A 27,607-nucleotide genomic window follows, 5' to 3' on the forward strand; every position below is an offset into this window, starting at 1 on the left:
ACTACTTAACCTCCGTTCATTCTTAGGCTCCGTTAGGCATCTTAGTCAACCTCCAGGTTAATGGACTGAACTGACTAGTTCGCAGAGTCGTTATTTACCTCTTACATTTAAGGGTTAATGTTACTTTGGGGTCTAGCAAAATTAAGGCAGTTTATACATTACAATACATTCACAGATTTCACTACACACTGTGTGCCCTCAGGCGCCGACTCCACCACTACCACATATCTAGAGTACAAAATCCATATGTATATGTGTGTATAGTGCATATGTTATCTGTGCCTATGTGGATTGGTACAGTTCACCTCATGTATGCATGTGTCTGCGCCTATGTTTGTGTTGCTTCACAGTCCCCGATGTTCCATAAGGTGTATTTTTAATCTGTTTTTTTAATCTAATTTTACTGCTTGCATCAGTTACTTGATGTGGAATACAGTTCCATGTAGTATTGTGCGCCTCCCATAGTTTGTTCTGGACTTGGGGATTGTGAAGAGACCTCTTGGCACGTCTTGTGGGGTATGCATGGGTGTCAACATGCCAATACCTCTCACAAATACAAGTAGTGACGAAGTCAATCTCTCCTCCACTTTGAGCCAGGAGAGACTGACATGCATATTTATTCATATTAGCTCTCTGTGTACATCCAAGGGCCAGCCATACTGCCCTGTTCTGAGCCAATTGCAATTTTTCTGAGGCCCTTTTACCGGCACCTGACCACACGACTGAACAGTAGTCCAGGCGTGACAAAACTAGGGTCTGTAGGACCTGCCTTGTTGACAGTGTTGTTAAGAAGGTAGAGCAGCGCTTTATTATGGACAGACTTCTCCACATCTTAGCTACTGTTGTATCAATATGTTTTGACCATGACAGTTTACAATACAGGGTTACTCCAAGCAGTTTAGTCACTTCAACTGGCTAAATTTCCACATGATTTATTACAAGATTTCGTTTAGGGTTAGTGAATGATTTGTTCCAAATACAATGCTTTTCATTTATAAACATTTAGGACAAACTTATTCCTTGCCACCCACTCAAACTAACTGCAGGTCTTTGTTAAGTGTTGCAGTCATTTCACTCACTTTAGTAGCTGACGTGTATAGTGTTGAGTCATCTGTATACATACAGTAGATACATTGGCTTTACTCAAAGCCAGTGGCATGTCATTATTAATATAGAAAAAAGTAAGAGACTTTACAGCTGCCCTGAACACTGTCTGTATTCTATTAGATAGGTAAATCTTTATCCACAATATAGCAGGGGGTGTAAAGCCATAACACATACGTTTTTCCAGCAGCAGACTGGAAAGTCAAAAGCAGCACTGAAGTCTAACAAAACAGCCCCCACAATCTTTTTATCATGAATTTCAGTCATTTGTGTAAGTGCTGTCCTTGTTGAATGTCCTTCCCTATAAGCTGAAAGTCTGTTGTCAATTTGTTTACTGTGAAATGGCATTGTATCTGGTCAAACACAACGTTTCCCAAAAGGTTATTGAGGGTTGGTAACAGGCTGATTGGTCGGTTATTTGAACCAGTAAAGGGGCTTTACTATTCTTGGGTAGCGGAACTACTTTTGCTTCCCTCCAGGCCTGAGGGCACTCACTTTCTAGTAGGCATAACTTGAAAATATGGCAAATAGAAGTGGCAATATCCTCTGCTATTATCCTTTTCCATCCAAGTTGTCAGACCCCGGTGGTTTGCCATTGATGATAGACAACAATAATTGTTTCACCTCTTCCACACTCACTTTAAGGAATTCAAAATCACAATGCTTGTCTTTCATCATTTGGTCAGATATACTTGGAAGTGTAGTGTCAGAATTTGTTGCTGGCATGTCATGCTTAAATTTGCTGATCTTGCCAATGAAAAAATCATTAAAGTAATTGACAATATCTATTGAGTTTACCTTTGTTCACAAAATGTTCTTTAAGATGCTCCAGAGCTTTTTTACTATCATTATTTATGTAATTTATATTTGTGACAGTGTAGTTTCTTCTTCTTTTATTCAGTTTAGTCACATGATTTCTCAATTTGTAGTACGTTTGCCAATCGGTTGTGCAGCCAGACTTATTTGCCATTCTTTTTGCCTCATCCCTCACAACCATACCATTTTTAAATTCCTAATCAATCCACTGGGATTGAACAGTTTTTACAGTCATTTTCTTAATGGGTGCATGCTTATTAGTAACTGGCATAAGCAATTTTATAAATGTGTCAAGTGCAGTGTCTGTTTGCTCAGTCACTACAAACCGAGGACCAACAAATATTCTTTACATCAATAACCATAGGAATCACTACAACACTTTTTGTATGACCTCTTATACACTATATTAGGCCCAGCCTTTGGAACTTTGGTTTTCCTAGTATCTGGATGTCTGTAGCATTAGTAAAGATGTGATCGATACATTTTGATGATTTCATTCCTGTGCTGTTTGTAACTGCCCTGGTAGGTCGACTGATAACCTGAAGCAGGTTGCAGGGACTGGTTACAGTTTGAAGCTTTTTGTGAGTATGCAGCTTGATGAAAGCCAGTCTATTTAAATCACCCAGAAAATATACCTCTCTCTTGATATCACATACCTTATCAATCATTTCACACATATTGTCCAGATACTGACAGTTAGCACTTGGTCTATAGCAGCTCCCCCCACGAATGGGCTTCAGGTGAGGCAGATGAACCTGTAGCCATATTACTTCAACAGTATTTAACATGAGATCCTCTCTAATCTTTACAGGAATGTGGTTCTGAATATTAACAGCAACACCTCCACCTGACACGTTGGTATGAATGATTTGGGAGACAGGCGCAAGAATGCGTAATAGGGTTTTTATTTACACCCAAATTACGGCGTGCAGTGTAAGGGCACGGGGATGAAGACCAAACAAACACTTTACAAAACACAGGGTTGAAACCCAAACAAAAAAGAGAGGAGTACCTAAAATAAATAACACATGCGCACAATGATTAACACACGGGACGATCCGTAATCATCTACGCAATCCACAATGGTACGAAAGCCCAAAATACACAGCACAGGTACTCACACGCACCAACGGACATTGTAACAATAATCGACAGGACACTGGAGAACAAAGAACAAACTTATGCAATTACTAATCACTGGGAATAGGGGCCAGGTGTGTGTAATGAAAGTTCCGGAGGGATCCGTGAAACCACCATTGGCATTTCTATATTTTCTAAAAATGTTTTAACCTTGTATTGCTACTACTGTATCATTAAAGTTATTATCTAAGTGAGTTTCAGAGGTGTCAGAATATGAATGACATCTGTTACTAGCAAATTATTGATTTCATGAACCTTGTTTCTTAAGAAAGATATGGTAATGTGGGCTATTTTGAGCACTTTTGTTCTGGGATGCTTACTTATTTTCATTGCTTTACTGGAAAGCTTAGCTGGAGTAGATATGTGATTTACTGTATGTTAGTGCAGGGAAAGCTGCACACAGTGGACTTCCTCCTAGGGCACACCGCCTCAGTGCTAACAGTGTACATCTGGTTCATAGGCACATGATTACTGCATACTATAGCTGTAGGATCAGCAATGGCATTCCAGGCAGTTAGAGGGACATAAATTAGGTTACTTACATTGTACATTTTCTGAAGCATTATGAGAACTCTGCATCATAATGGTAGGGATAAACTGAGCTGGGCTTGGGTCATTGATAAGTCATTGTCTCAACGCAGCCTTATAATGCTGTGAAAGGATCCACGAACCAAAATTATTTTTGTGGATCCCATCCTCCTTACAAAATATGTTTTGTTTCCAAAAGGTATTGAAATTGTCAACAAAAGTTGCACCCATTGAGCTATAGTAATCACATAGCCAGTTGCGAAGAGAAAGAATCCTGATAAAGCGTTCAATGCCACGATTCATAGAGGGCACAGAGCCAAATATGATTGGTCTCTTGTTAGTGTCTAGCAGAGAGTCAATCAGCTCTTTAAAATCCAGTTTCAACTGTTCAGACCTACCCTTCACAATGTCATTAAAACTCACATGGACTATGATAGAACCGATGTCCATGACCTGACGTAGTACATGTGGGAGCAGCTTAGTAATGTAATTTACTCAAGCTCCGGCATAGGACAATGTTTTTGCACCAGTCACAATTCCTACCATGGAGCTTCCTAAAATCACAGCTGGGAACCCTTTATTGATGGGCGAGAGGTAGGATGACTTAAGCCAGTTGCCCATGGTGCCTGGTGCAGGCCTCCAACAGATGGAGAAGCCCCGATTAGTCCAGAGCAGGGAAGGAAGGTTGCAGACGTCAACTTCTAAATCGTAGTAGTAGGCACTGCGGCCGCTGACACAGGCACCCCCAGCGACGAAGGTGCAGGAAAATCAGGTTCCAGGACGGCGAAACTATTCGTTGTTTGTATCTGCTCCGGGCCTCTCGTTGGGAATGTAGACTGCTTTGCGGGAGGCTGCTGTCTTCGGCTTCCACGGCTCGTGGCATATGACCATTGTTGATTGCCTTGCTCCACTTGCTGTGCTCCTTCTACTCTGCTATCAGATGGGGGAGATCCAGGCAACACCGGCCAGTCGGATAACTACAAACAACAAGGCGAAGATGCATCCAACAAGTGTGAACGCCGTCCAGCCACCGGAGTAGAAAATGCAAACATTCTACTCTGCGTTTTCCCCAGATTCTTACGTAGGCTGGCGACCTGCGTGATATATTCAGCCCTAGGTTGAAACTTTTACTTACTAAATCACACTCTGACCAGACATCAGTACACACACAGTCAGAGTAGAGAGGAAGTGACAGGAGTTGAGTTGAGAATAATTGCGACAAAGGTCATGTCATTGTTTTAGGTGGAATCTTATGTTGAATGATACGTTTGTTATCCGTTTGCACGTATAACTTTGCTCAATTTGTGCTCTTTCCACAGATGGCTCTGGATTGCTGATAACATCTGAACTGATCAGACTCCTCATGTGATTCGACTCCTATATTACTGCCTGTACTCAATAAAATTTCCAATGGTAAATTGAAATAATTTGAGACTGTAATTTGATAGGCAATTGTGGTTCCCAATCAGACAGTTACTATAAAACAAATCTGCTGTCCTCAGTTAAATGTTTGGTGAATGCATAGCGTTGCTTTGTCCTCAGTCCTCCTTTGAATGCTGTGTGTACCATGATAACACGTTGACCTGAGTTTAGCTGGTTAATCATATAATTTCAGTTTAAATTCTATTAGGCACTCGTTATGTACTGTAGTACATAAGTATTAGACCTCCCTACAATGCCTGGGCATGCTCCTGATGAGGTGGCGGATGGTCTCCTGAGGAATCTCCTCCTAGACCTGGACTAAAGCATCCGCCAAGTCCTGGAAAGTCTGTGGTGCAACGTGGCGTTGGTGGATGGAGCGAGACATGATGTCCCAGATGTGCTCAATTGGATTCAGGTCTGGGAAACGGGCGGGCCAGTCCATAGCATTAATGCCTTCCTCTTGCAGGAACTGCTGACACACTCCAGCCACATGAGGTCTAGCATAGTCTTGCATTAGGAGGAACCCAGGGCCAACCACATCAGCATATGGTCTCACAAGGGGTCTGAGGATCTCACCTCGGTACCTAATGGCAGTCAGGCTACCTCTGGCGAGCACACAAAGAAAGGCCACCCCACACCATGACTGACCCTCCGCCAAACCGGTCATGCTGGAGGATATTGCAGGCAGCAGAACGTTCTCCACGGCGTCTCCAGACTGTCACGTCTGTCATGTGCTCAGTGTGAACCTGCTTTCAACTGTGAAGAGCACAGGGTGCCCGTGAATTTGCCAGTCTTGGTGTTTTCTGGCAAATGCCAAACGTCTTGCACAGTGTTGGGCTGTAAGCACAATCCCCACCTGTGGATGTCGGGCTCTCATACCACCCTCATGGAGTCTGTTTCTGACCATTTGAGCAGACACATGCACATTTGTGGCCTGCTGGAGGTCATTTTGCAGGGCTCTGGCAGTGCTCCTCCTGCTCCTCCTTGCACAAAGGCTGAGGTAGCGGTCCTGCTGCTGGGTTGTTGCCCTCCTACGGCCTCCTCCACGTCTCCTGATGTACTGGCCTGTCTCCTGGTAGCGCCTCCATGCTCTGGACACTACGCTGACAGACACAGCAAACCTTCTTGCCACAGCTCGCATTGATGTGCCATCCTGGATGAGCTGCACTACCTGAGCCACTTGTGTGGGTTGTAAACTCTGTCTCATGCTACCACTAGAGTGAAAGCACCGCCAGCATTCAAAAGTGACCAAAATATCAGCCAGGAAGCATAGGAACTGAGAAGTGGTCTGTGGTCACCACCTGCAGAACCACTCCTTTATTGGGGGTGTCTTGCTAATTGCCTATAATTTCCACCTGTTGTCTATTCCATTTGCACAACAGCATGTGACATTTATTGTCAATCAGTGTTGCTTCCTAAGTGGACAGTTTGATTTCACAGAAGTGTGATTGACTTGGAGTTACATTGTGTTGTTTAAGTGTTCCCTTTATTTTTTTGAGCAGTGTATATTAACCACGCTTCTCAAAAATCCCTGCTCTCCTGCGCCTGACTCTTACACCTCTCACCGAGACGCACCTTATTACATCATCTCAATTCCTACACTTTCTCTGAACTACCCTCCTGGTCCTTCTTCTCTTTCAATGGTATCATCATTATGCCTTATTATGTGTGTACCCACATGTTATTCCCAGCAATGGAATCATTACATTTAGCTATGTTAAATTATGTCCAGGACCTAGTGCGTGATGAATGAACCTGTTAGATCACATCCACATTATGTCCATAATCCAATTATTCTTTGATACATTAACTCCCTCATATCAAGCAAACACCTACCAGACACTTTGTGGAAAAGTGAAGAGAAACTATTATATAGTGATGGACTATGGTGTTACTTAGCTAGAGCAGACTGTCTGCTTTTCGTCTTACAGACAAACGTTAGTGGCTAACAAGTAATTAGTTAGCTAGCTAACTTTAGCAAGTAGATTCCACTCAACTAAAAGTATAGTATAGCTTTAGAATTTATTTCCCAATTGCTCTGCTTATGTATCATGTTGAAGATGGGTTTCCCAAGTCGGTTAGTGCTACCTGTTCAAGCTGGCTATCAAGCTAAACAGATGGCTCTGAAGCTCATCTGTTTGAAGTCATGCACCCAAGAAGACTGCTGCCCCCACCAGCCTGAAATCCAATCGAAAGAAAAAAGACATTGAAACCCAAAGGTGCCAAGACCTGAGAGAGAGCAACTTGAGAAATTGAGAGTGAAAACTTAACAGACATGCCTATTGTTGGTAGACAATTTGATGCTTTCCAGTACATTTTTCACGTTTGAACAACATTTCTTTGCTTACGGTTCTGTATTTTTTTATTCCAAAATGTTTATTTTTGATCTGCGGCAATGATGTTCTGCTCACTCAAAGTCGCACTTGCAAGCTCTCAAGTTTGGCCTGTGTGTCACGTTCTGACCTTTATTTCCTTTGTTTTGTCATTATTTAGTTTCGGCCTAGTATGGTTCTCAATCAGAGGCAGGTGTCATTATTTGTCTCTGATTGAGAATCATACTCAGGTAGCCTGGGTTTCACTGTTTGTTGGTGGGTGATTGTCTATGTTAGTTGCTTGTGTCAGCACAGTCCTTATGATAGCTTCACGGTCTAGTTGCTTGTGTCAGCACAGTCCTTATGATAGCTTCACGGTCTAGTTGCTTGTGTCAGCACAGTCCTTATGATAGCTTCACGGTCTAGTTGCTTGTGTCAGCACAGTCCTTATGATAGCTTCACGGTCTAGTTGCTTGTGTCAGCACAGTCCTTATGATAGCTTCACGGTCTTTATTTGTTTATTGTTTTTGTGTTCAGTTCTTTCTTTAATTAAACATTCATCATGAACACATACCACGCCGCATTTTGGTCCTCTGATCCTTCTCGCCTCTCCTCTTCAGATGAAGAGGAGGAAGATCGTGACACTGTGCGCTTGTGGGACCCATCCTCTCGGTCTTGGCCAAATATCTGTGCTTTCAACTGGTCTATGCACTCGCAGCACTCATCTTCTGCTCACAGGACGCATCCTCTGCTCTCTTGACTCAGTGTTTACTTGCTCAATGATGTTCCATCTTGCTCAACAACATCATTTTGCACGCGCTCGATTTTAAAGATCAATTTGACGCCATACTCCTTTGTTTGTTTTTGACATTGAGGGAGAGGTTATTTACCTGGCACCACTCCACCAGGGCTCTCACCTCCTCCCTAGAGGCTGTCTCATTGTTGTTGGTAATCGGGACAACTTGATGATTGAGTTGGAGTCATGCGTAGCCACAGGGCTGAGCACACAACCCTGTTAGGTTATCTCATAGTATTATAAGACTATAACACACTCCAGGGCCGACGTTTTTTCAAAATGCAATCGGATAGGATTACATGCATAGAAATAGAATTAATAGAACGGGCATATCACTGACTTGAATGTCTGTTCTATTCATTATATTTCTATGCATTTAATCCTATCTGATTGTGGAAATCCGATCAGATAGCTTTTGAAAAACTGGGCCCAGGGGGTGAAGACTGCAAGTTAGTCACAGAGAGAGAGATAGAAGAGAGAGTTTACCTCCTAGTAGCTCTGGACTGGTAGTAATACTATGGGATTGAGAGAGAGAGAGAGAGAGAGAGAGACAGAGAGACAGAGAGAGTAAGTGAGAGAGACAGAGAGAGTAAGTGAGAGAGACAGAGAGAGTAAGTGAGTAAGAGAGAGAGAAGTGAGAGAGCGAGAGAGTAGGTGAGAGAGTAAGTGAGAGAGGTTATGGGTCTGTGGCAGTAGAGAGAGGTTATGTTACTGTACCTCATAGTAACTCTGGACTGCGTTGATGAAAGCTTCGTCAGCCACTATCTGGGTGTCTCCGTTGAGGAAGGCCTTGAAGCGGTCGTTGGTCTGCCGGAGCTGCTGCTCTGTGATCTGGGGAGGCAGAGAACACATTGAGGACACTTCAATAACACAGCCATATAACACAGAGGACATCTCAATGGCAGTGATATAACACATATGACAACTCAATGACAGCCACATAACACAGAGGACATCTTAATGACAGTGATATAACACAGAGGACATCTCAATGACAGCGATATAACACAAAGGACATCTCAATGACAGTGATATAACACAGAGGACATGTCAATTACAGTGATATAACACAGCCATGGGTAGGGATAGATACTCATTAGTCACAGAAGGGATATGTATGGGTTATAGCTATGAAAGACAGTTGACTTCCATTAGTCAAGGTACACTCCCCTATGAACAATTTAAACATTTTTTATTTTTTTATTTCACCTTTATGTAACCAGGTAGGCCAGTTGAGAACAAGTTCTCATTTACAACTGCAACCTGGCCAAGACAAAGCAAAGGAGTGCGAAACAAACAACAACACAGAGTTACACATGGAATAAACAAACGTACAGTCAATAACACAATAGAAAAATCTATATACAGTGTGTGCAAATGAGGTAAGATAAAGGAGGTAGATAGGCAATAGATAGGCCGTAGTGGCAAAGTAATTACAATTTAGCAATTAAACACTGGAGTGATACATGTGCAGAAGGTGAATGTGAATGTGCAAGTAGAGATACTGGTGTGCAAAGGAAGGGCCAGAAGGGCCAGAAAATTACAGAATGGTGTCCTCTGTGTAAAGGTGAATCAGAGAATCACCAGCAGCAAGAGCAACATCATTGATGTATACAGAGAAAAGAGTCGGCCCGAGAAATGAACCCTGTGGCACCCCCATAGAGACTGCCAGAGGTCCGGACAACAGGCGCTCCGATTTGAAGAGGCAGTCATTTGAGAAACCAAGGCTGATGAGTTTGTGTGAGATTGAGGGCATCTAGCTTAGATTATAGAACGGCCAGAGTGTTAAGCACGAGCTCTGAAGATAAATGGGGGGCAATCAATTCACTAGTAGAACACAGGGCACAGACCTGGATAGTATGACAGGTAGATTGCAACTCTGCAGTAGACTCTGCAGTCGATTGCAACTCCACCCCATCCGGCAGCTCTATCTTGTTGTAAAATGTTATAGTTGGAGATGGAAATTTCAGGGTTTTTGGTGGCCTTCCTAAACCAGGATTCAGACATGGCTAGGACATCCGGGTTGGCAGAGTGTGCTAAAGCAGTGAGTAAAACAAACTTAGGGAGGAGGCTTCTAATGTTAACATGCATGAAACCAAGGCTTTTACAGTTACAGAGGTCAACAAATGAGAGCGCCTGGGGAATGGGAGTGGAGCTAGGTGCTGCAGGGCCTTGATGAACCTCTAGCTGAGGAAGAGTAAGATAAGGGTACGGCTAAAGGCTATGATCTGGTCGTCTAGTGCGTTCGGAACGGAGAGTAAAGGGAGCAGGTTTCTGGGCGCGGAAGAATAGATTCAAGGCATAATGTACAGACAAGGGAATGGTTGGATGTGAATACAGTGGAGGTAAATCTAGGCATTGAGTGACAATGAGAGAGGTTTTGTCTCTAGAGACATCATTTAGACCAGGTGAGGTCACCGCATGTGTGGGAGGTGAAACAAAAGGGCTAGCCAAGGCATATTGAGCAGGGCTGGAGGCTCTACAGTGAAATAAGACAATAATCACTAAACAAAACAGCAATGGACAAGACATATTGACATTAGGGAGAGGCATGCGTAGCCGAGTGATCATAAGGACAAGTGGGAAGCTTGGCGAGCTGGAGACACGGCGATTCAGAGAGATAGCGGGCTGGGGCTAGCAGAAGGGCTTAGGGGGACGTCGCGACGGAAGAAGTCTGTTGTAGCCCCCTCATACAGTTACGTCGGCAGACCAGTCATGTTGGATCCATGTGGGCAGTAGAAGGGTCCAGTCCAATTGGTAAAATAGGTATTGTAGCCCTGGAAATTCGCTGATGGTCCTCTTCAGCGAACAGTCGATATGCTCTAGACAGCTAGCGGGCTGTGGCAAGCAGGCTAGCGGATGGGCCTTCAGGGGACGTCTCGACGGAGGAGCCTGAGAAATGGCTTTTTCTTTGCAATTCTGCCTAGAAGACCAGCATCCCGGAGTCGCCTCTTCACTGTTGACGCTGCCAGTTGAGGACTTGTGAGGTGTCTGTTTCTCAAACTAGACACTGTAATGTACTTGTCCTCTTGCTTAGTTGTGCACCGGGACCTCCCACTCTTTCTATTCTTGTTAGAGACAGTTTACGTTGTTCTGTGAAGGGCGTAGTACACAGCGTTGTACGAGATCTTCAGTTTCTTGGCAATTTCTCGCATGGAATAGCCTTAATTTCTCAGAACAAGAATAGACTGATGAGTTTCAGAAGAAAGTCTTGGTTTCTAGCCATTTTGAGCCTGCAATAGAACCCACAAATGCTGATGCTCCAGATACTCAACTAGTCTAAGGAAGGCCAGTTTTATTGCTTATTTAATCAGAATGACAGTGTTCAGCTGTGCTAACATAATTGCAAAAGGGGTTTTCTAATGATCAACTAGCCTTTCAAAATGAGAAACTTGGATTAGCTAACACAACGTGCCATTGGAACACAGGAGTGATGGTTGTTGATAATGGGCCTCTGTACGCCTATGTAGATATTCCATAAAAAATATGCCGTTTCCAGCTATAATAGTAATCTACAACATTAACATTGTCTACACTGTATTTATGATCAATTTGATGTCATTTTAATGGGCAAACAAATGTGATTTTCTTTCAAAAACAAGGACATTTTTAAGTGACCCCAAACTTTTGAACGGCAGTGCAAAAATACCCTAAAATAAAAGGTGACATTCTGTGTTGTTACCACATATGAAAGATTTGATCTGAAATACAAAATGCTGGAGTATAGAGTCAAATTCACAAATGTTTTCTTCACTGTCCAAATAAATATGGAGGGGAGTGTAGTTCCCTGTTTTGAGAAGATAAATGTTTGGGGTGTTTTATAGCTCTTGATTTGATTGCTTCTGACAAGGTAGGAAAGTTTGTAGTGCTGAGCATAAGAAAACAATCTGCATATAATCTGTACATTTCTAATGATAGTCTTAGCCTATCTAAAAACTGTATCTGAAATATATCTGAAATATGTTATATTGCACCTTCTGTCTTTGCTAGGATAGGTGCAGACTTCTGGCGCCGGCAGAGATGGCTGCCTCGCTTCGCTTTCCTAGGAAACTGTGCAGTATTTAGATTTTTTTATGGATTATTTCTTACATTGTTACCCCAGAAAATCTTACGTTTTATTACATACAGCCGGGAGGAACTATTGGATATAAGAACAACGCCAACTCACTAACATAACAACCAGGAATATGACTTTCCCGAAGCGGATCCTCTGTTTGGTTCACCACCCAGGACAATGGATCGGATCCCAGCCGGCGACCCAAAAAAGCGGTCTTCTGCTCAGGCTCCATAGGCGGGCACATCGCCCACCACTCCCGAGTATACTATTTGCCAATGTCCAGTCTCTTCACAACAAGGTAGAAGAAATCCGAGCAAGGGCTGCCTTCCAGAGAGACATCAGAGATTGTAACGTTCTTTGTTTCACAGAAACATGGCTCACTTGGGGATGTGTTATCAGAGTCGGTACAGCCACCTGGTTTCTTCACGCATCGCGCCGACAGAAACAAACATCTCTCTGGTAAGAAGAAGGGCGGGGGTGTATGCCTTATGAATAACGAGACGTGGTGTGATTATAAAAACATAGAGGAACTCAAGTCCTTTTGTTCACCTGACCTAAAATTCCTTAAAATCAAATGCCGACCGCATTGTCTACCTACCAAGAGAGTTCTCTTCGATTATAATTACAGTCGTGTATATCCCCCCCAAGCAGACACATCGACGGCCCTGAAAGAACTATGTATATTGGAATCTACATAAACTAGAAACCACAAATCCTAAGGCTGCATTTATTGTAGCTGGGGATTTTAACAAGGCTAATCTGAAAACAAGGCTTCCTAAATTGTATCAGCATATCGAATGCGCGACCCAGGTTGGCAAAACCCTGGATCATTGTTATTATAACTTCCGCAACGCATAAAAAGCGATCCCCCGCCCTCCTTTTGGAAAATCGGACCACGACTCCATTTTGTTGCTCCCAGCCTATAGACAGAAGCTAAAACAGGAAACACCTATGCTCAGATCTGTTCAACGCTGTTCCGTCCATTCGGATTCCACGCTTCAAGATTGCTTCGATCACGTGGACTGGGATATGTTCCGCATAGCGTCGGACAATAGCATTGATGAATACTCTGATTCGGTAAGCAAGTTTATTAGCAAGTGCATTGGTGATGTTGCACCCACAGCGACTACTAAAACCTTCCCCAATCAGAAACTGTGGATTGATGGCAGCATTCGCACAAAACTGAAAATGCAAACCACAGCTTTTAATCAGGGCAAGGCGACCGGAAACATGACCGAATACAAACAGTTTAGCTATTCCCTCCGCAAGGCAATCAAACAAGCTAAGTGTCAGTATAGAGACAAAGTAGAGTCGCAATTCAACGGCTCAGACACGAGAAGTATGTGGCAGGGTCTACAGTCAATCACGGACTACAAAAAGAAAACCAGCCCTGTCACAGACCACAATGTCTTGCTCCCAGACAAACTAAACTAATTATTTGCTCGCTTTGAGGAAAATACAGTCACACCGACACGGCCCGCTACCAAAACCTGCAGGCTCTCCTTCACTGAGGCCAACGTGAGTAAAACATTTAAACATGTTAACCCTCGCAAGGCTGCAGGCCCAAACGGCATCCCTAGTCGCGTTCTCAGAGCATGCGCAGACCAGCTGGCTGGTGTTTTTATGGACATATTCAATCAATCCTTATCCCAGTCTTCTGTTCCCACATGCTTCAAGAGGGCCACCATTGTTCCTGTCCCCAAGAAAGCTAAGGTAACTGAGCTAAATGACTACCGCCCTGTAGCACTCACTTCCGTCATCATGAAGTGCTTTGAGAGACTAGTCAAGGACCATATCACCTCCACCCTACCTGATATCCTAGACCCAATCCAATTTTCTCACAGCCCCAATAGGTCCACAGACGAAGCAATCGCAATCACACTGCACACTGCCCTAACCCATTTGGAAAAGAGGAATACCTATGTAAGAATGCTGTTCATTGACTACAGCTCAGCATTTAACACCATTGTACCCTCCAAACTCGTCATTAAGCTCGAGACCCTGGGTCTCGACACCTCCCTGTGCAACTGGGTCCTGGACTTCCTGATGGGGCACCCCAAGGTGGAGAGGGTAGGAAACAACATCTCCACCCCGCTGATCCTCAACACTGGGGCTTGACAATGGTGCGTTCTCAGCCCTCTCCTGTACTACCTGTTCACCCATGACTGCGTGGCCATGCACGCCTCCAACTCAGTCACCTCTTTTGCAGACGACACTACAGTGATAGTGAGACAGCCTACAGGGAGGAGGTGAGGGGCCTCGGAGTGTGGTGTCACACTCAATGTCAACAAAACAAAGGAGATGACCGTGGACTTCTGGAAACAGCAGACGGAGCTGCCCCTTATCCACCTCAACGGGACAGTAGTGGAGAAGGTGGAAAGTTTTAAGTTCCTCGGCGTACACATCACGGACAAACTGAATTGGTCCACCCAAACAGACAGCATGGTGAAGAAGGCGCAACAGCGCTTCTTCAACCTCAGGAGGCTGAAGAAATTCGGCTTGTCACCTAAAACAGTCACAAACCTTTCCAGATGCACAATCGAGAACATCCTGTCGGGCTGTATCACCGCCTGGTACGGCAACTGCTCTGCCCACAACCGTAAGGCTCTCCAGAGGGTAGTGAGGTCTGCACAACGCATCACCGGGGGCAAACTACCTGCCCTCCTGGACACCTACACCATCCGATGTCACAGAAAGGCCATAAAGATCATCAAGGACAACAACCACCGAGCCACTGCCTGTTCACTCCGCTATCATCCAGAAGGCGAGGTCAGTACAGGTGCATCAAAGCTGGGACCGAGAGAATGAAAAACAGATTCTATCTCAAGGCCATCAGACGGTTAAATAGCCACCACTAACATTGAGTGGCTGCTGCCAACATACTGACTCAACTCCAGCCAATTTAATAATAAATAATTGTATGTAATAAATGTATCACTACTCACTTTAAACAATGCAACTTAATATAATGTTTACATACCCTACATTACTCATCTCATATGTATATACTGTACTCTATACCATCTACTGCATCTTGCCTATACCGTTCGGCCATCGCTCATCCATATATTTTTATGTACATATTCCTATTCATTCCTTTACTCTTGTGTGTAAAAGGTAGTTGTTGTGAAATTGTTTGATTACTTGTTAGATATTACTGCATGGTCGGAACTAGAAGCATAAGCATTTCGCTACACTCGCATTAACATCTGCTAACCATGTGTATGTGACAAATAAAATTTGATGTAATGTAATCTCTCACTAAAGCACAACTGAATCATCTTTATCAATATTTCACAGAGGAATATTGGGTATTTAAGGAGGAAAAACACATGTTGACCAATTATGACTGATAACAGGATCAAGATGGTCAGCTGTAGTAAAGACCACAGGCTAGAGAGACAGGCAGGATCAGAAATTCCTCTCCTTTATAACGTAACTATTTTAGACAACCCTGTCATGTTCTGTTAATCCTAGTTTATACAGTACATAGATTGAATGGTCCACACTGTAATAAAAATGACAACATCTTTCTTTTTCCTTTTTCATGTCCTGTCGATGACAAGAATCTATTTGTACATGCATTTTCTCTCAATACTTTATGAGCCCCTCAAACCACGTAGCTATCTTTTATTAAAACATTAAATCAAAGTTGGGTGTGTGCTCTGCAGGCATTACTTTGGACTACACTTTGACACTTTAGTTCAGCAGTCACATCAGTGTCACCATGTGTAATGGTATTTCCAGTGGTGGAAAAAGTACCCCATTTTCATACTTGAGTAAAAGTAAAGATACCTTAATAGAAAATGACTCAAGTAAAAGTGAAAGTCACCCAGTGAAATACTACTTGAGTAAAAGTCTTAAAGTATTTGGTTTTAAATATACTTAAGTATTGAAAGTACATTGAATTGCTAAAATATACTTAAGTATCAAAAGTAAAAGTACAAATCATTTCAAATTCCTTATATTAAGCAAACCAGACGGCACCATTTTTAATTTTTTTTTATTTGCGGATAGCCAGAGGCACACTCCAACAAACAAATCATTTAGTGAGTCCGCCAGATCAACCAAAAAACTCTCCTCTGACAAGACAACCTTTCTGAGAGAAAAAGATAGGGAATAGAAAGAGAGAGACGGACAGACGGACAGACGGATAGATAAATAGATAGATAGATAAATAGAAGTGAAGCTGAATCACTAGAGGAAGAAAAATATGGTGTAGAGATCTTGAGATTCGGCATCTGTGGTTTTGTCTCTCTACCCCAACAGCTGCTAGAGCAGAAGAGAGTGGAGAAGCTCTGACTCGTCCTTGCTCTGTCCTAATACACACACGTACACACACACACAAACACACACATACACACACATACACACATACACAAATACACACATACACAAACACACACATACACACACTTGTCCTACTTCTCCCTGCACTGTCCTAGTAGACTGCAGTGTTGAAGGACCATCCGGAGGTGCAGAGATGTTAATATTCACCCGTAGACAGACAGACAGACAGACACTCGTCCTTGGCTGTCCTCTCTCGGAAGAGGGCATGTGTCTTCAATCGTCACAGATGGAGAGGAGACAGGGAACACAGGACACACCCCTTATTGACAGCTGGGCTCGGCTCTCTGTTTAAATTTGCTTGAACGTGATTAAATGTATTGTCCAAAGGTTTCGTCATGTGTTCAATGTACCAACAAATACTAATTAGAGTGTCTATAGCAACAGTAGACTATTCCTGTGGCAAGTTTACTGTAACAGGCAGGCAGCCAGATACCATATTGCGCTTCTGGGTCAGACAATCTGGGAGCAAAGGAGACAGAAAAGATGACAGCATTCCTATGTTTTGTGTAAATGCAAACCTAAATTCAACACAAGTCTCACGAAGGTCTTGTGTAGTTTACAGTAGTAGTAGGGTCTGGTGTACTGTACAGTAGTAGTAGGGTCTGGTGTAGTGTACAGTAGTAGTAGGGTCTGGTGTAGTGTACAGTAGTAGTAGGGTCTGGTGTAGTGTACAGTAGTAGTAGGGTCTGGTGTACTGTACAGTAGTAGTAGGGGCTGGTGTAGTGTACAGTAGTAGTAGGGTCTGGTCTACTGTACAGTAGTTGTAGGGTCTGGTGTAGTGTTCAGTAGTAGTAGGGTCTGGTGTAGTGTACAGTAGTAGTAGGGTCTGGTGTAGTGTACAGTAGTAGTAGGGTCTGGTGTACTGTACAGTAGTAGTAGGGTCTGGTGTAGTGTACAGTAGTAGTAGAGTCTGGTGTAGTGTTCAGTAGTAGTAGGGTCTGGTGTAGTGTACAGTAGTAGTAGGGTCTGGTGTAGTGTTCAGTAGTAGTAGGGTCTGGTGTAGTGTTCAGTAGTAGTAGGGTCTGGTGTAGTGTACAGTAGTAGTAGGGTCTGGTCTACTGTACAGTAGTTGTAGGGTCTGGTGTAGTGTTCAGTAGTAGTAGGGTCTGGTGTAGTGTACAGTAGTAGTAGGGTCTGGTGTAGTGTACAGTAGTAGTAGGGTCTGGTGTACTGTACAGTAGTAGTAGGGTCTGGTGTAGTGTACAGTAGTAGTAGAGTCTGGTGTAGTGTTCAGTAGTAGTAGGGTCTGGTGTAGTGTACAGTAGCAGGGAGCTGAGAGTGTGTCAAAGTCTTAAGGATGCTGACAGAATGCTCCAGAGGCAAAGCTGTCAAATCTGCCACTAGTCCAGCAGAGGTAAGGTCCCAAATACATCTTTGAATACAGATACACACTGACATATTCATCATAGCCATTTTAGGCATATGAGTGAACTGAGACTGTGAGTGTATTTGTGTGTTTGTGTCTGTGTGTGTTGTGTGTTTGTACGTGTGTGCGTGGACATGTTTAAATATACAATACGTTTATAACAGGAATGGGTACCACAGTTTTTTACTATTATTATTCGTTAAACTACTAATACTACTTTGATGGCTGTAGCCATCAATTATCCCATTAACATTCACCCATATTTCAAACTGAACATTTCTCTAGTATAGGCTACTGATCGTAATGATGATATCAGTAAAAAGGCAGTGGTAAGTGATCGGTATGATTGGTGACGATCATTTAGGGTTATGGTCTCAGCTCTAGTGTGTGCTGCCTTGTGGTCAGGCCATACAGCAACCCTTCTGGCTGACTGGAGGAGGAGAGGGACAGGGAGAGGGAATACAGGCATCATTTCAGATTAGTTCTATTGGATTAGGTGTGAGGAGTGGGGAGCCCAAATTACTCACAGGGAGTGAAGGGAGCAACAAAAAAATTTAAATTAATTTTGAGGAGTCTTCGAAAGGGTAATTGTGTTTAGTTTTGCCAAAATCAATAGGGCCGTCAGATGTCCACCTGTTGTTGTTGCTCAGCAAACGATCAGCTTTGCTCTCTCTGACTCTCCCCACCTCTGCACACACACACACACACACACACACACACACACACACACACACACACACACACACACACACACACACACACACGCGTGTACACATACATACACTCCAGAATGTTGACCAGAGAATATTAAATCCTTGTCACAATATTAGGCAATTCACTGGTTCAACTGTTTTTGGTTCCATATTGTTTTTGGTTCCGTGCCTTTTCTACAAATATTGTCTACTGCTGTGGTGTGAATATTAAAGTAAATATTTTACGAATGCTAAATGGTCAAATATTGGGTTTGGCAAATGCCTCGTGTCTAGCTGAGGGGTCACATAAGGATATTACAATGTGTAAACACTGAGGTAGTGGGATCCATTCATCCATCCAGACAGATACTACAGGCCAAAACACCTTGTGGTTTTTCTATCAGGACCTTAATCTGAAACAGTGCATGTGTGTTTGCATGTGTGTTTGTTTGCTTGCATGCGTGCGTGTGCGTGTACTGTTTGATACTCGTGACAGACAAAGATCGAACGCAGCATAACACCAGACCCACACAGCGACCAAACCCAGGCAGAACTGAAAACACGTAGATAAATACAATACAATTAAATTATGCCCACAAAACTCAACACATATATTTACTTCCCTTTCCCAATGAAGTCCTGCTCTTTTAGTCTTCCTTCCATCATTCATTGGAGAACCCTTGGATTGGTTAAAGCTGCTGATGGATTGGAAGAAATACCTACATTTTCATCCGTGTTTGTTCCAAGACCCTACCAATATTGTGTGTGTGTGTGTGTGTGTGTACTGCTGTTGCTGCTGTCCTACCGATTCCATTTTGCACAGCTTTTATCAAGATTGCAGTGTAACACCGTGTGTCATCAACAGACAATAAAGTGGCCAATGATACTAATCATCTGTCACATGTCCACACAAGAGGGACACAAACATGCAGGAATGCACACAAACATAGAAGCATGCACATGGATGTTCACACACACACACATACAGATGCACACACGCACAAACACACACACACACCCACACACACACACACACACACACGCACGCACGCACGCACAAACACACACACACACACACACACACACACACACACACACACACACACACACACACACAGATGCACACACGCACAAACACACACACACACACACACACACACACACACACACACACACATACACACACACACACACACAAATGCACACACGCACAAACACACACAAACACACACAGATACACATGCACAGATGCACAGCTCTGGTTTGTAATTCATTGAGTATGGTTAGCCTTAGCAGGTAGCGTTAACTTGTAGCATTAACTATGCGTGCTCAGGAGAGTACACTCAGGAAAAAGGGTTTGAAAAGGGCTCTTTGCAGAGGGATAGAGTTCTACCAATAACCGTTTTGATCAGAAGAACTCTTTTTGGAAAACAAGGGTTCTTTGGTGATTCTTTGGAAGGCAAGAAGGTTTCTACATAGAACCATATATACTTAATATTTCCCAGCCTGCTCTATTGCAAGAAGATTTTCTGAATTTTTAGTTTTACTTTAATATCTGTGTCTTTGCATGTAAATTGATTGGTTAATACATTTGATGCCACACAAACATAAATAATATTCCATATTGTTAATGAATCCAATCTGTTGGATTTATTGCACCCGTTACTGAGATGGTTGTTCCAGTTTAGATGATTGAGGTCGTCTCAATATTCAATCTTCCCTAACCTTGCAGTCATTCTGAATGCAGGTTGTGAGTGATTCACAATTCCACTTGTTAGATATGCTAACTCTGGCTGGGTTCCAATAGGAATTACACATAACTTTGCAAGCCACCATAATGTGACTTGCAGGCCTGATGTGGCAACACCTCTGTGTTAGGGGATAACTAGGCCCTTAAAGAAAGGCCTTATGATATATGTAATGTAGTGTCATAAATAATACTATTTTATAGGCTAATATGGCTGGTGGAACTGTTCATAGAGGGTTTGAGTTTGAGTTTATTTTATTTTTGCAGGGACAGTGCACATTAATCAACGTTTCAGTAAAAGTGTCGGTTTTAGCCAGCCGGCTAATTTTCAACCGCAGTCCCTGGGCAGGTTATTAAAAACAATTACAATATAGACAATCATTGAGCAGTGAGCACACGCAGAGCAACATAGGACAAGCAAGGCGTAGCATACAGACAGAGCAACATAGGACAAGCAAGATGTAGCATACAGACAGAGCAACATAGGACAAGCAAGGCGTAGCATACAGACAGAGCAACATAGGACAAGCAAGATGTAGCATACAGACAGAGCAACATAGGACAAGCAAGGCGTAGCATACAGACAGAGCAACATAGGACAAGCAAGTCGTAGCATACAGACAGAGCAACATAGGACAAGCAAGGCGTAGCATACAGACAGAGCAACATAGGACAAGCAAGACGTAGCATACAGACAGAGCAACATAGGACAAGCAAGGCGTAGCATACAGACAGAGCAACATAGAACATAGAACAAAAAGCAGCAAGACAAAATTCGTAAAAGCAACAAAGTGTTTCCACACCTCACAAGCTACAGACAACGGACAACATGGAAAGCAACAATACACATCTAGGGATTATGATCACAAATCTGATTGACCTTTAGCCATGTATTCCTACATTTTGTGAAAGTGTGATAGGTGGTGCAGTTATGTGTGTCTGATGGCAGTGTAGGGTTCTAGGAATTACCCTCCAAATATAAAAGGGTTCTAGGTAGAACAGTTCATAATCGCTTCTAGGAAGAACCTTTAGATTATAAATTAATGTCTACCACTTACCAAGGACTTATTTTAATGTCTACCTCTTACCAAGGACTTATTTTAATGTCTACCTCTTACCAAGGACTTATTTTAATGTCTACCTCTTACCAATGACTTATTATAATGTCTACCGCTTACCAAGGACTTATTTTAATGTCTACCTCTTACCAATGACTTATTATAATGTCTACCGCTTACCAAGGACTTATTTTAATGTCTACCTCTTACCAAGGACTTATTTTAATGTCTACCGCTTACCAAGGACGTATTTTAATGTCTACCGCTTACCAAGGACTTATTTTAATGTCTACCGCTTACCAAGGACTTATTTTAATGTCTACCGCTTACCAAGGACTTATTATAATGTCTACCTCTTACCAATGACTTATTATAATATCTACCTCTTACCAAGGACTTATTTTAATGTCTACCGCTTACCAAGGACTTATTTTAATGTCTACCTCTTACCAAGGACTCTATCTCTCTCTATATATCTCTCTCTCTCTCTCTCTCTCTCTCTCTCTCTCGCTCTCTCTCTCTCTTTCTCTCTCTCTCAATCCCCAGGTCAGACTCCGGCCCACAACCACTTCCCCAGGACAGACTCCGGCCCACAACCACTTCCCCAGGACAGACTCCGGCCCACAACCACTTCCCCAGGACAGACTCCGGCCCACAACCACTTCCCCAGGACAGACTCCGGCCCACAACCACTTCCCCAGGACAGACTCCGGCCCACAACCACTTCCCCAGGACAGACTCCAGCCCACAACCACTTCCCCAGGACAGACTCCGGCCCACAACCACTTCCCCAGGACAGACCACAACCACTTCCCCAGGACAGACTCCGGCCCACAACCATTTCCCCAGGACAGACTCCGGCCCACAACCACTTCCCCAGGACAGACTCCAGCCCACAACCACTTCCCCAGGACAGACTCCGGCCCACAACCATTTCCCCAGGACCCACAACCACTTCCCCAGGACAGACTCCGGCCCCACAACCACTTCCCCCAGGACAGACTCCCACAACCACTTCCCCAGGACCCACAACCACTTCCCCAGGACAGACTCCGGCCCACAACCACTTCCCCAGGACAGACTCAGACTCCGCCCACAACCACTTCCCCAGGACAGACTCCGGCCCACAACCACTTCCCCAGGACAACCACTGCCCAGATTCCCCAGGACAGACTGTCAGACTCCGCCCACAACCACTTCCCCAACGACTGCCCAGACAGAGCCACCAAACTTGCCCATACACAGCCACTAAACGTGCCCACACACAGTCACCAAACTAATCCAAGTTTATCATTTTAAAAGGCTAATTGATCATTAGAAAACCCTTTTGCAATTATGTTAGCACAGCTGAAAACTCTTGTGCTGATTAAAGAAGCAATTAAACTGTCCTTTAGACTAGTTGAATATCTAGAGCATCAGCATTTCTGGGTTCGATTACAGGCTCAAAATGTCCAGAAACAAGGAACTTTCTTCTGAAACTCTTCCGTCTATTCCATGTGAGGACAACAGTTTGCAGCTGTGCTAACATAATTGCAAAAGGGTTTTCTAATGATCAATTAGCCTTTTAAAATTATAAACTTGGATTAGTTTGGTGACTGTGTATGGGCAAGTTTGGTGGCTCTCTCTGGGCATGTTAGGCGACTGTATCTGGGCATGTTAGGCAGAAAAAACACTCTTCTGATAATGCTTTTCCTTCATCAAGGATCCAAGAAACAGATCCTAGGGCCGTCCTCTCTATATTTTGCTGTTTCTTGTTTTAAAAAAAAATCTCCTTCTCTCTGTCTCTATCTGTGTGTGAATGTGTGTATGTGGGTGGGCATATTGTCTGCCTCTATGGGACCTGTTTGAAAACGCAGGCTGGCATCGTGAGTCTCTCAACAACGGGAGACAGAACAGACTCATGCTGTAATATGAATGCTGTTGGGATCAGCGACACAAATATGAGACATATTAAAGGGATTGAGTGAAAGTTAAGAGAGGAGAGAAGCTAAGCTAAACACTCCATAGAAATACAACATGAATGAAGCATCTAGGTACCCTTCTGATCTCATTTTAGGACAGCGATAGATAGATAGGCAGGAGACCTAGAGGAGGCTTACTCCTCTTCTCTGAGGTAGATGGAAGGTCACACACACACTAATTGGGGTTGCGTAGTTAGGGGAAAGAGAGTGAGTGAGCAGCAAAACATTTATGTTTAAGACAGGTTGTTGATGAGGTGAGGAAGGGGAAAATCTTGATAACCAATGGGATAACAGGGTGTTGAGGTAATGCACACACACGCATACTCAGCCCCTGGAGGGCGTTGGCTGCTGCTCTACACTGGTGTTGTTGTCCCATTATACTTCTGGGAGGGGAGGTTGGAAGAATGGGAGAAGGGGAGGAAGGAAAGGAGAGGCAGAAGTGTATGTGGGCTTGGAGTGGAGGAGGGGTAGAGGTGGTAATGTTCCAGATATAGCTCATGAGCTCATGCCCCTCTGCCTCTGTCTCTCTAATGGGACAAGACCATTCACTGTCCAATCACTCCTCTTCTCTGTCTCTCTACTGGGACAAGACCATTCACTGTCCAATCACTCCTCTTCTCTGTCTCTCTACTGGGACAAGGCCATTCACTGTCCAATCACTCCTCTTCTCTGTCTCTCTACTGGGACAAGACCATTCACTGTCCAATCACTCCTCTTCTCTGTCTCTCTACTGGGACAAGACCATTCACTGTCCAATCACTCCTCTTCTCTGTCTCTCTACTAGGACAAGGCCATTCACTGTCCAATCACTCCTCTTCTCTGTCTCTCTACTGGGACAAGGCCATTCACTGTCCAATCACTCCTCTTCTCTGTCTCTCTACTAGGACAAGGCCATTCACTGTCCAATCACTCCTCTTCTCTGTCTCTCTACTGGGACAAGGCCATTCACTGTCCAATCACTCCTCTTCTCTGTCTCTCTACTAGGACAAGACCATTCACTGTCCAATCACTCCTCTTCTCTGTCTCTACTAGGACAAGGCCATTCACTGTCCAATCACTCCTCTTCTCTGTCTCTCTACTGGGACAAGGCCATTCACTGTCCAATCACTCCTCTTCTCTGTCTCTCTACTGGGACAAGACCATTCACTGTCCAATCACTCCTCTTCTCTGTCTCTCTACTGGGACAAGGCCATTCACTGTCCAATCACTCCTCTTCTCTGTCTCTCTACTGGGACAAGGCCATTCACTGTCCAATCACTCCTCTTCTCTGTCTCTCTACTGGGACAAGGCCATTCACTGTCCAATCACTCCTCTTCTCTGTCTCTACTGGGACAAGACCATTCACTGTCCAATCACTCCTCTTCTCTGTCTCTACTGGGACAAGACCATTCACTGTCCAATCACTCCTCTTCTCTGTCTCTCTACTGGGACAAGACCATTCACTGTCCAATCACTCCTCTTCTCTGTCTCTCTACTGGGACAAGACCATTCACTGTCCAATCACTCCTCTTCTCTGTCTCTCTACTGGGACAAGACCATTCACTGTCCAATCACTCCTCTTCTCTGTCTCTCTACTGGGACAAGACCATTCACTGTCCAATCACTCCTCTTCTCTGTCTCTCTACTGGGACAAGGCCATTCACTGTCCAATCACTCCTCTTCTCTGTCTCTCTACTGGGACAAGGCCATTCACTGTCCAATCACTCCTCTTCTCTGTCTCTCTACTGGGACAAGACCATTCACTGTCCAATCACTCCTCTTCGCTGTCTCTCTACTGGGACAAGACCATTCACTGTCCAATCACTCCTCTTCTCTGTCTCTCTACTGGGACAAGACCATTCACTGTCCAATCACTCCTCTTCTCTGTCTCTCTACTGGGACAAGGCCATTCACTGTCCAATCACTCCTCTTCTCTGTCTCTCTACTGGGACAAGACCATTCACTGTCCAATCACTCCTCTTCTCTGTCTCTCTACTGGGACAAGACCATTCACTGCACAATCACTCTTCTTCTCTGTCTCTCCAAATCCCTCTCCTCCTTTAATCCACTTCTCCTCCCTGGGTTTCATCCCATTGCTCCAGTGAGCCTTAGACCTCATTTTAGGAAACAACAAGCAGATATATGGCACTGAAGATATCTGTCAAGCCATGCATGGGAGGACACTCAAATCAGTACTTCAATACCTGACCCCACTGTAGGCTATATATTTAATGTCTCTCCAAGCTCACTAAAACCACAGCTCACAGCCTAGGCTTTATCTCAGTGGACCAAAACAGTCATGCAGTAGGCATGAGTCTGTCACACTAGCTCAGTAAAACCATAGCTACAGTTGAAGTCTGAAGTTTACATACACCTTAGCCAAATACAATTGAATTCCTGACATTTAATCCAAGTAAAAATTCCCTGTCTTGTGTCAGTTAGGCTCACCACTTTATTTTAAGAATGTGAAATGTCCGAATAACAGTAGAGAGAATGATTTATTTCAGATTTTGTTTATTTCATCACATTCCCAGTGGGTCAGAAATGTACATACACTCAATTAGTATTTGGTAGCAATGCCTTTAAATTGTTTAACTTGGGTCAAACGTTTCGGGTAGCCTTCCACAAGCTTCCCACAATAAGTTGGGTGAATTTTTGCCCATTCCTCCTGACAGAGCTGGTGTAACTGAGTCAGGTTTGTAGGACTTGCTCGCACACACTTTTTCAGTTCTGCCCACAAATGTTCTATGGGATTGAGGTCAGGGCTTTGTGATGGCCACTCCAATACCTTGACTTTGTTGTCCTTAAGCTATTTTGCCACACCTTTAAGTATGCTTGGGGTCATTGTCCATTTGGAAGACCCATTTGTGACCAAGCTTTAACTTCCTTAGTGATGTCTTGAGAAGTTGCTTCAATATGTCCACGTAATTTGCTCCTCGTGCTGCCATCTATTTTTTGAAGTGCACCAGTCCCTCCTGCAGCAAAGCACCCCAACAACATGATACTGCCACCCCCGTGCTTCACGGTTGGGATGGTGTTCTTCGACTTGCAAGTCTCCCCCTTTTTCCTCCAAACATAATGATGGTCATTATGGCCAAACAGTTCTATTTTTGCTTCGTCAGACCAGATGACATTTCTCCAAAAAGTACGATCTTTGTCCCCTTGTGCAGTTGCAAACCGTAGTCTGGCATTTTTTATGGCGGGTTTTGGAGCAGTGGCTTCTTCCTTGCTGAGCGGCCTTTCAGGTTATGTCAATATAGGACTCGTTTTACCATGGATATAGATAATTTTGTTCCTGTTTCCTCCAGCATCTTCACAAGGTCCTTAGCTGTTGTTCTGGGATTGATTTGCACATTTTGCACCAAAGTACGTTCATCTCTAGGAGACAGAATGCATCTCCTTCCTGAGCGATATGACGGCTGCGTGGTCCCATGGTGTTTATACTTGCGTACTATTGTTTTTTACAGATGGACGTGGTACCTTCAGGCATTTGGAAATTGCTCCCAAGGATGAACTTGTGGAGGTCTACAAATTTTTTTTAGGTCCTGGCTGATTTCTTTTGATTTCCCCATGATGTCAAGCAAAAAGGCACTGGGTTTGAAGGTAGGCCTTCAAATACATCCACTGGTACACCTCCAATTGACTCAAATGATGTCAATTAGCCTATCAGAAGCTTCTAAAGCCATGACATCATTTTCTGGAATTTTCCAAGCTGTTTAAAGGAACAGTCAATTTAGTTTATGCAAACTTCTGACCCACTGGAATTGAGATACAGTAAGTAATAAGTTAAATAATCTGTCTGTAAACAATTGTTGGGAAAATGACTTGTGACATGCACAAAGTAGATGCCCTAACCGACTTGTCAAAACTATAGTTTGTTAACAAGACATTTGTGGAGTGGTTGAAAAATTTGTTTTAATGATTCCAACCTAAGCGTATGTAAACCTCTGACTTCAACTGTACATATATTCTTCAACAGGACAGCCTAAGAAGTCTTGTGTTGTGCATTGCTTTATATGTGCTTTCCAGAGCCTCTCCAGTTTTATATTTCTATTGGTATCTATCCTAGTTTGTTCTTTGTTTGTGCTTTCCTTTCCAGCTCACTGAGGCTGCGTTTACACAGGCAGCTCAATTCTGATCTTTTAACCAATTGGACTGCCTGTGTAAACGCAGCCTGAGCCAGTCCAGTGTTACTCTCTAACGTCTTTATTCTAGTAGGGGTAAACCCAAACTGTAGGTGTGGGTGGGTTCCCATTACTCTTAGCACTAATTGAGCTGT

General features: G+C 43.6%; 1 protein-coding gene across 7 annotated transcripts in view; it reads right to left on the reverse strand.

Moving 5' to 3' along the window:
* LOC115142418 (calcium-dependent secretion activator 1-like) overlaps nucleotides 1-27,607 on the reverse strand; it is a 204,625-nt gene that overhangs the window by 159,132 nt on the left and 17,886 nt on the right. For all 7 annotated transcript variants that reach the window (XM_065002615.1, XM_065002610.1, XM_065002607.1 and 4 more), the window contains exon 2: nucleotides 8,836-8,949. In XM_065002615.1, coding sequence (XP_064858687.1) covers nucleotides 8,836-8,949 — 114 coding nt within the window. The remainder of the gene's footprint in view (nucleotides 1-8,835; nucleotides 8,950-27,607) is intronic.

This window comes from Oncorhynchus nerka, linkage group LG2 (assembly GCF_034236695.1).
Source record: "Oncorhynchus nerka isolate Pitt River linkage group LG2, Oner_Uvic_2.0, whole genome shotgun sequence".
Taxonomy (NCBI): domain Eukaryota; kingdom Metazoa; phylum Chordata; class Actinopteri; order Salmoniformes; family Salmonidae; genus Oncorhynchus; species Oncorhynchus nerka.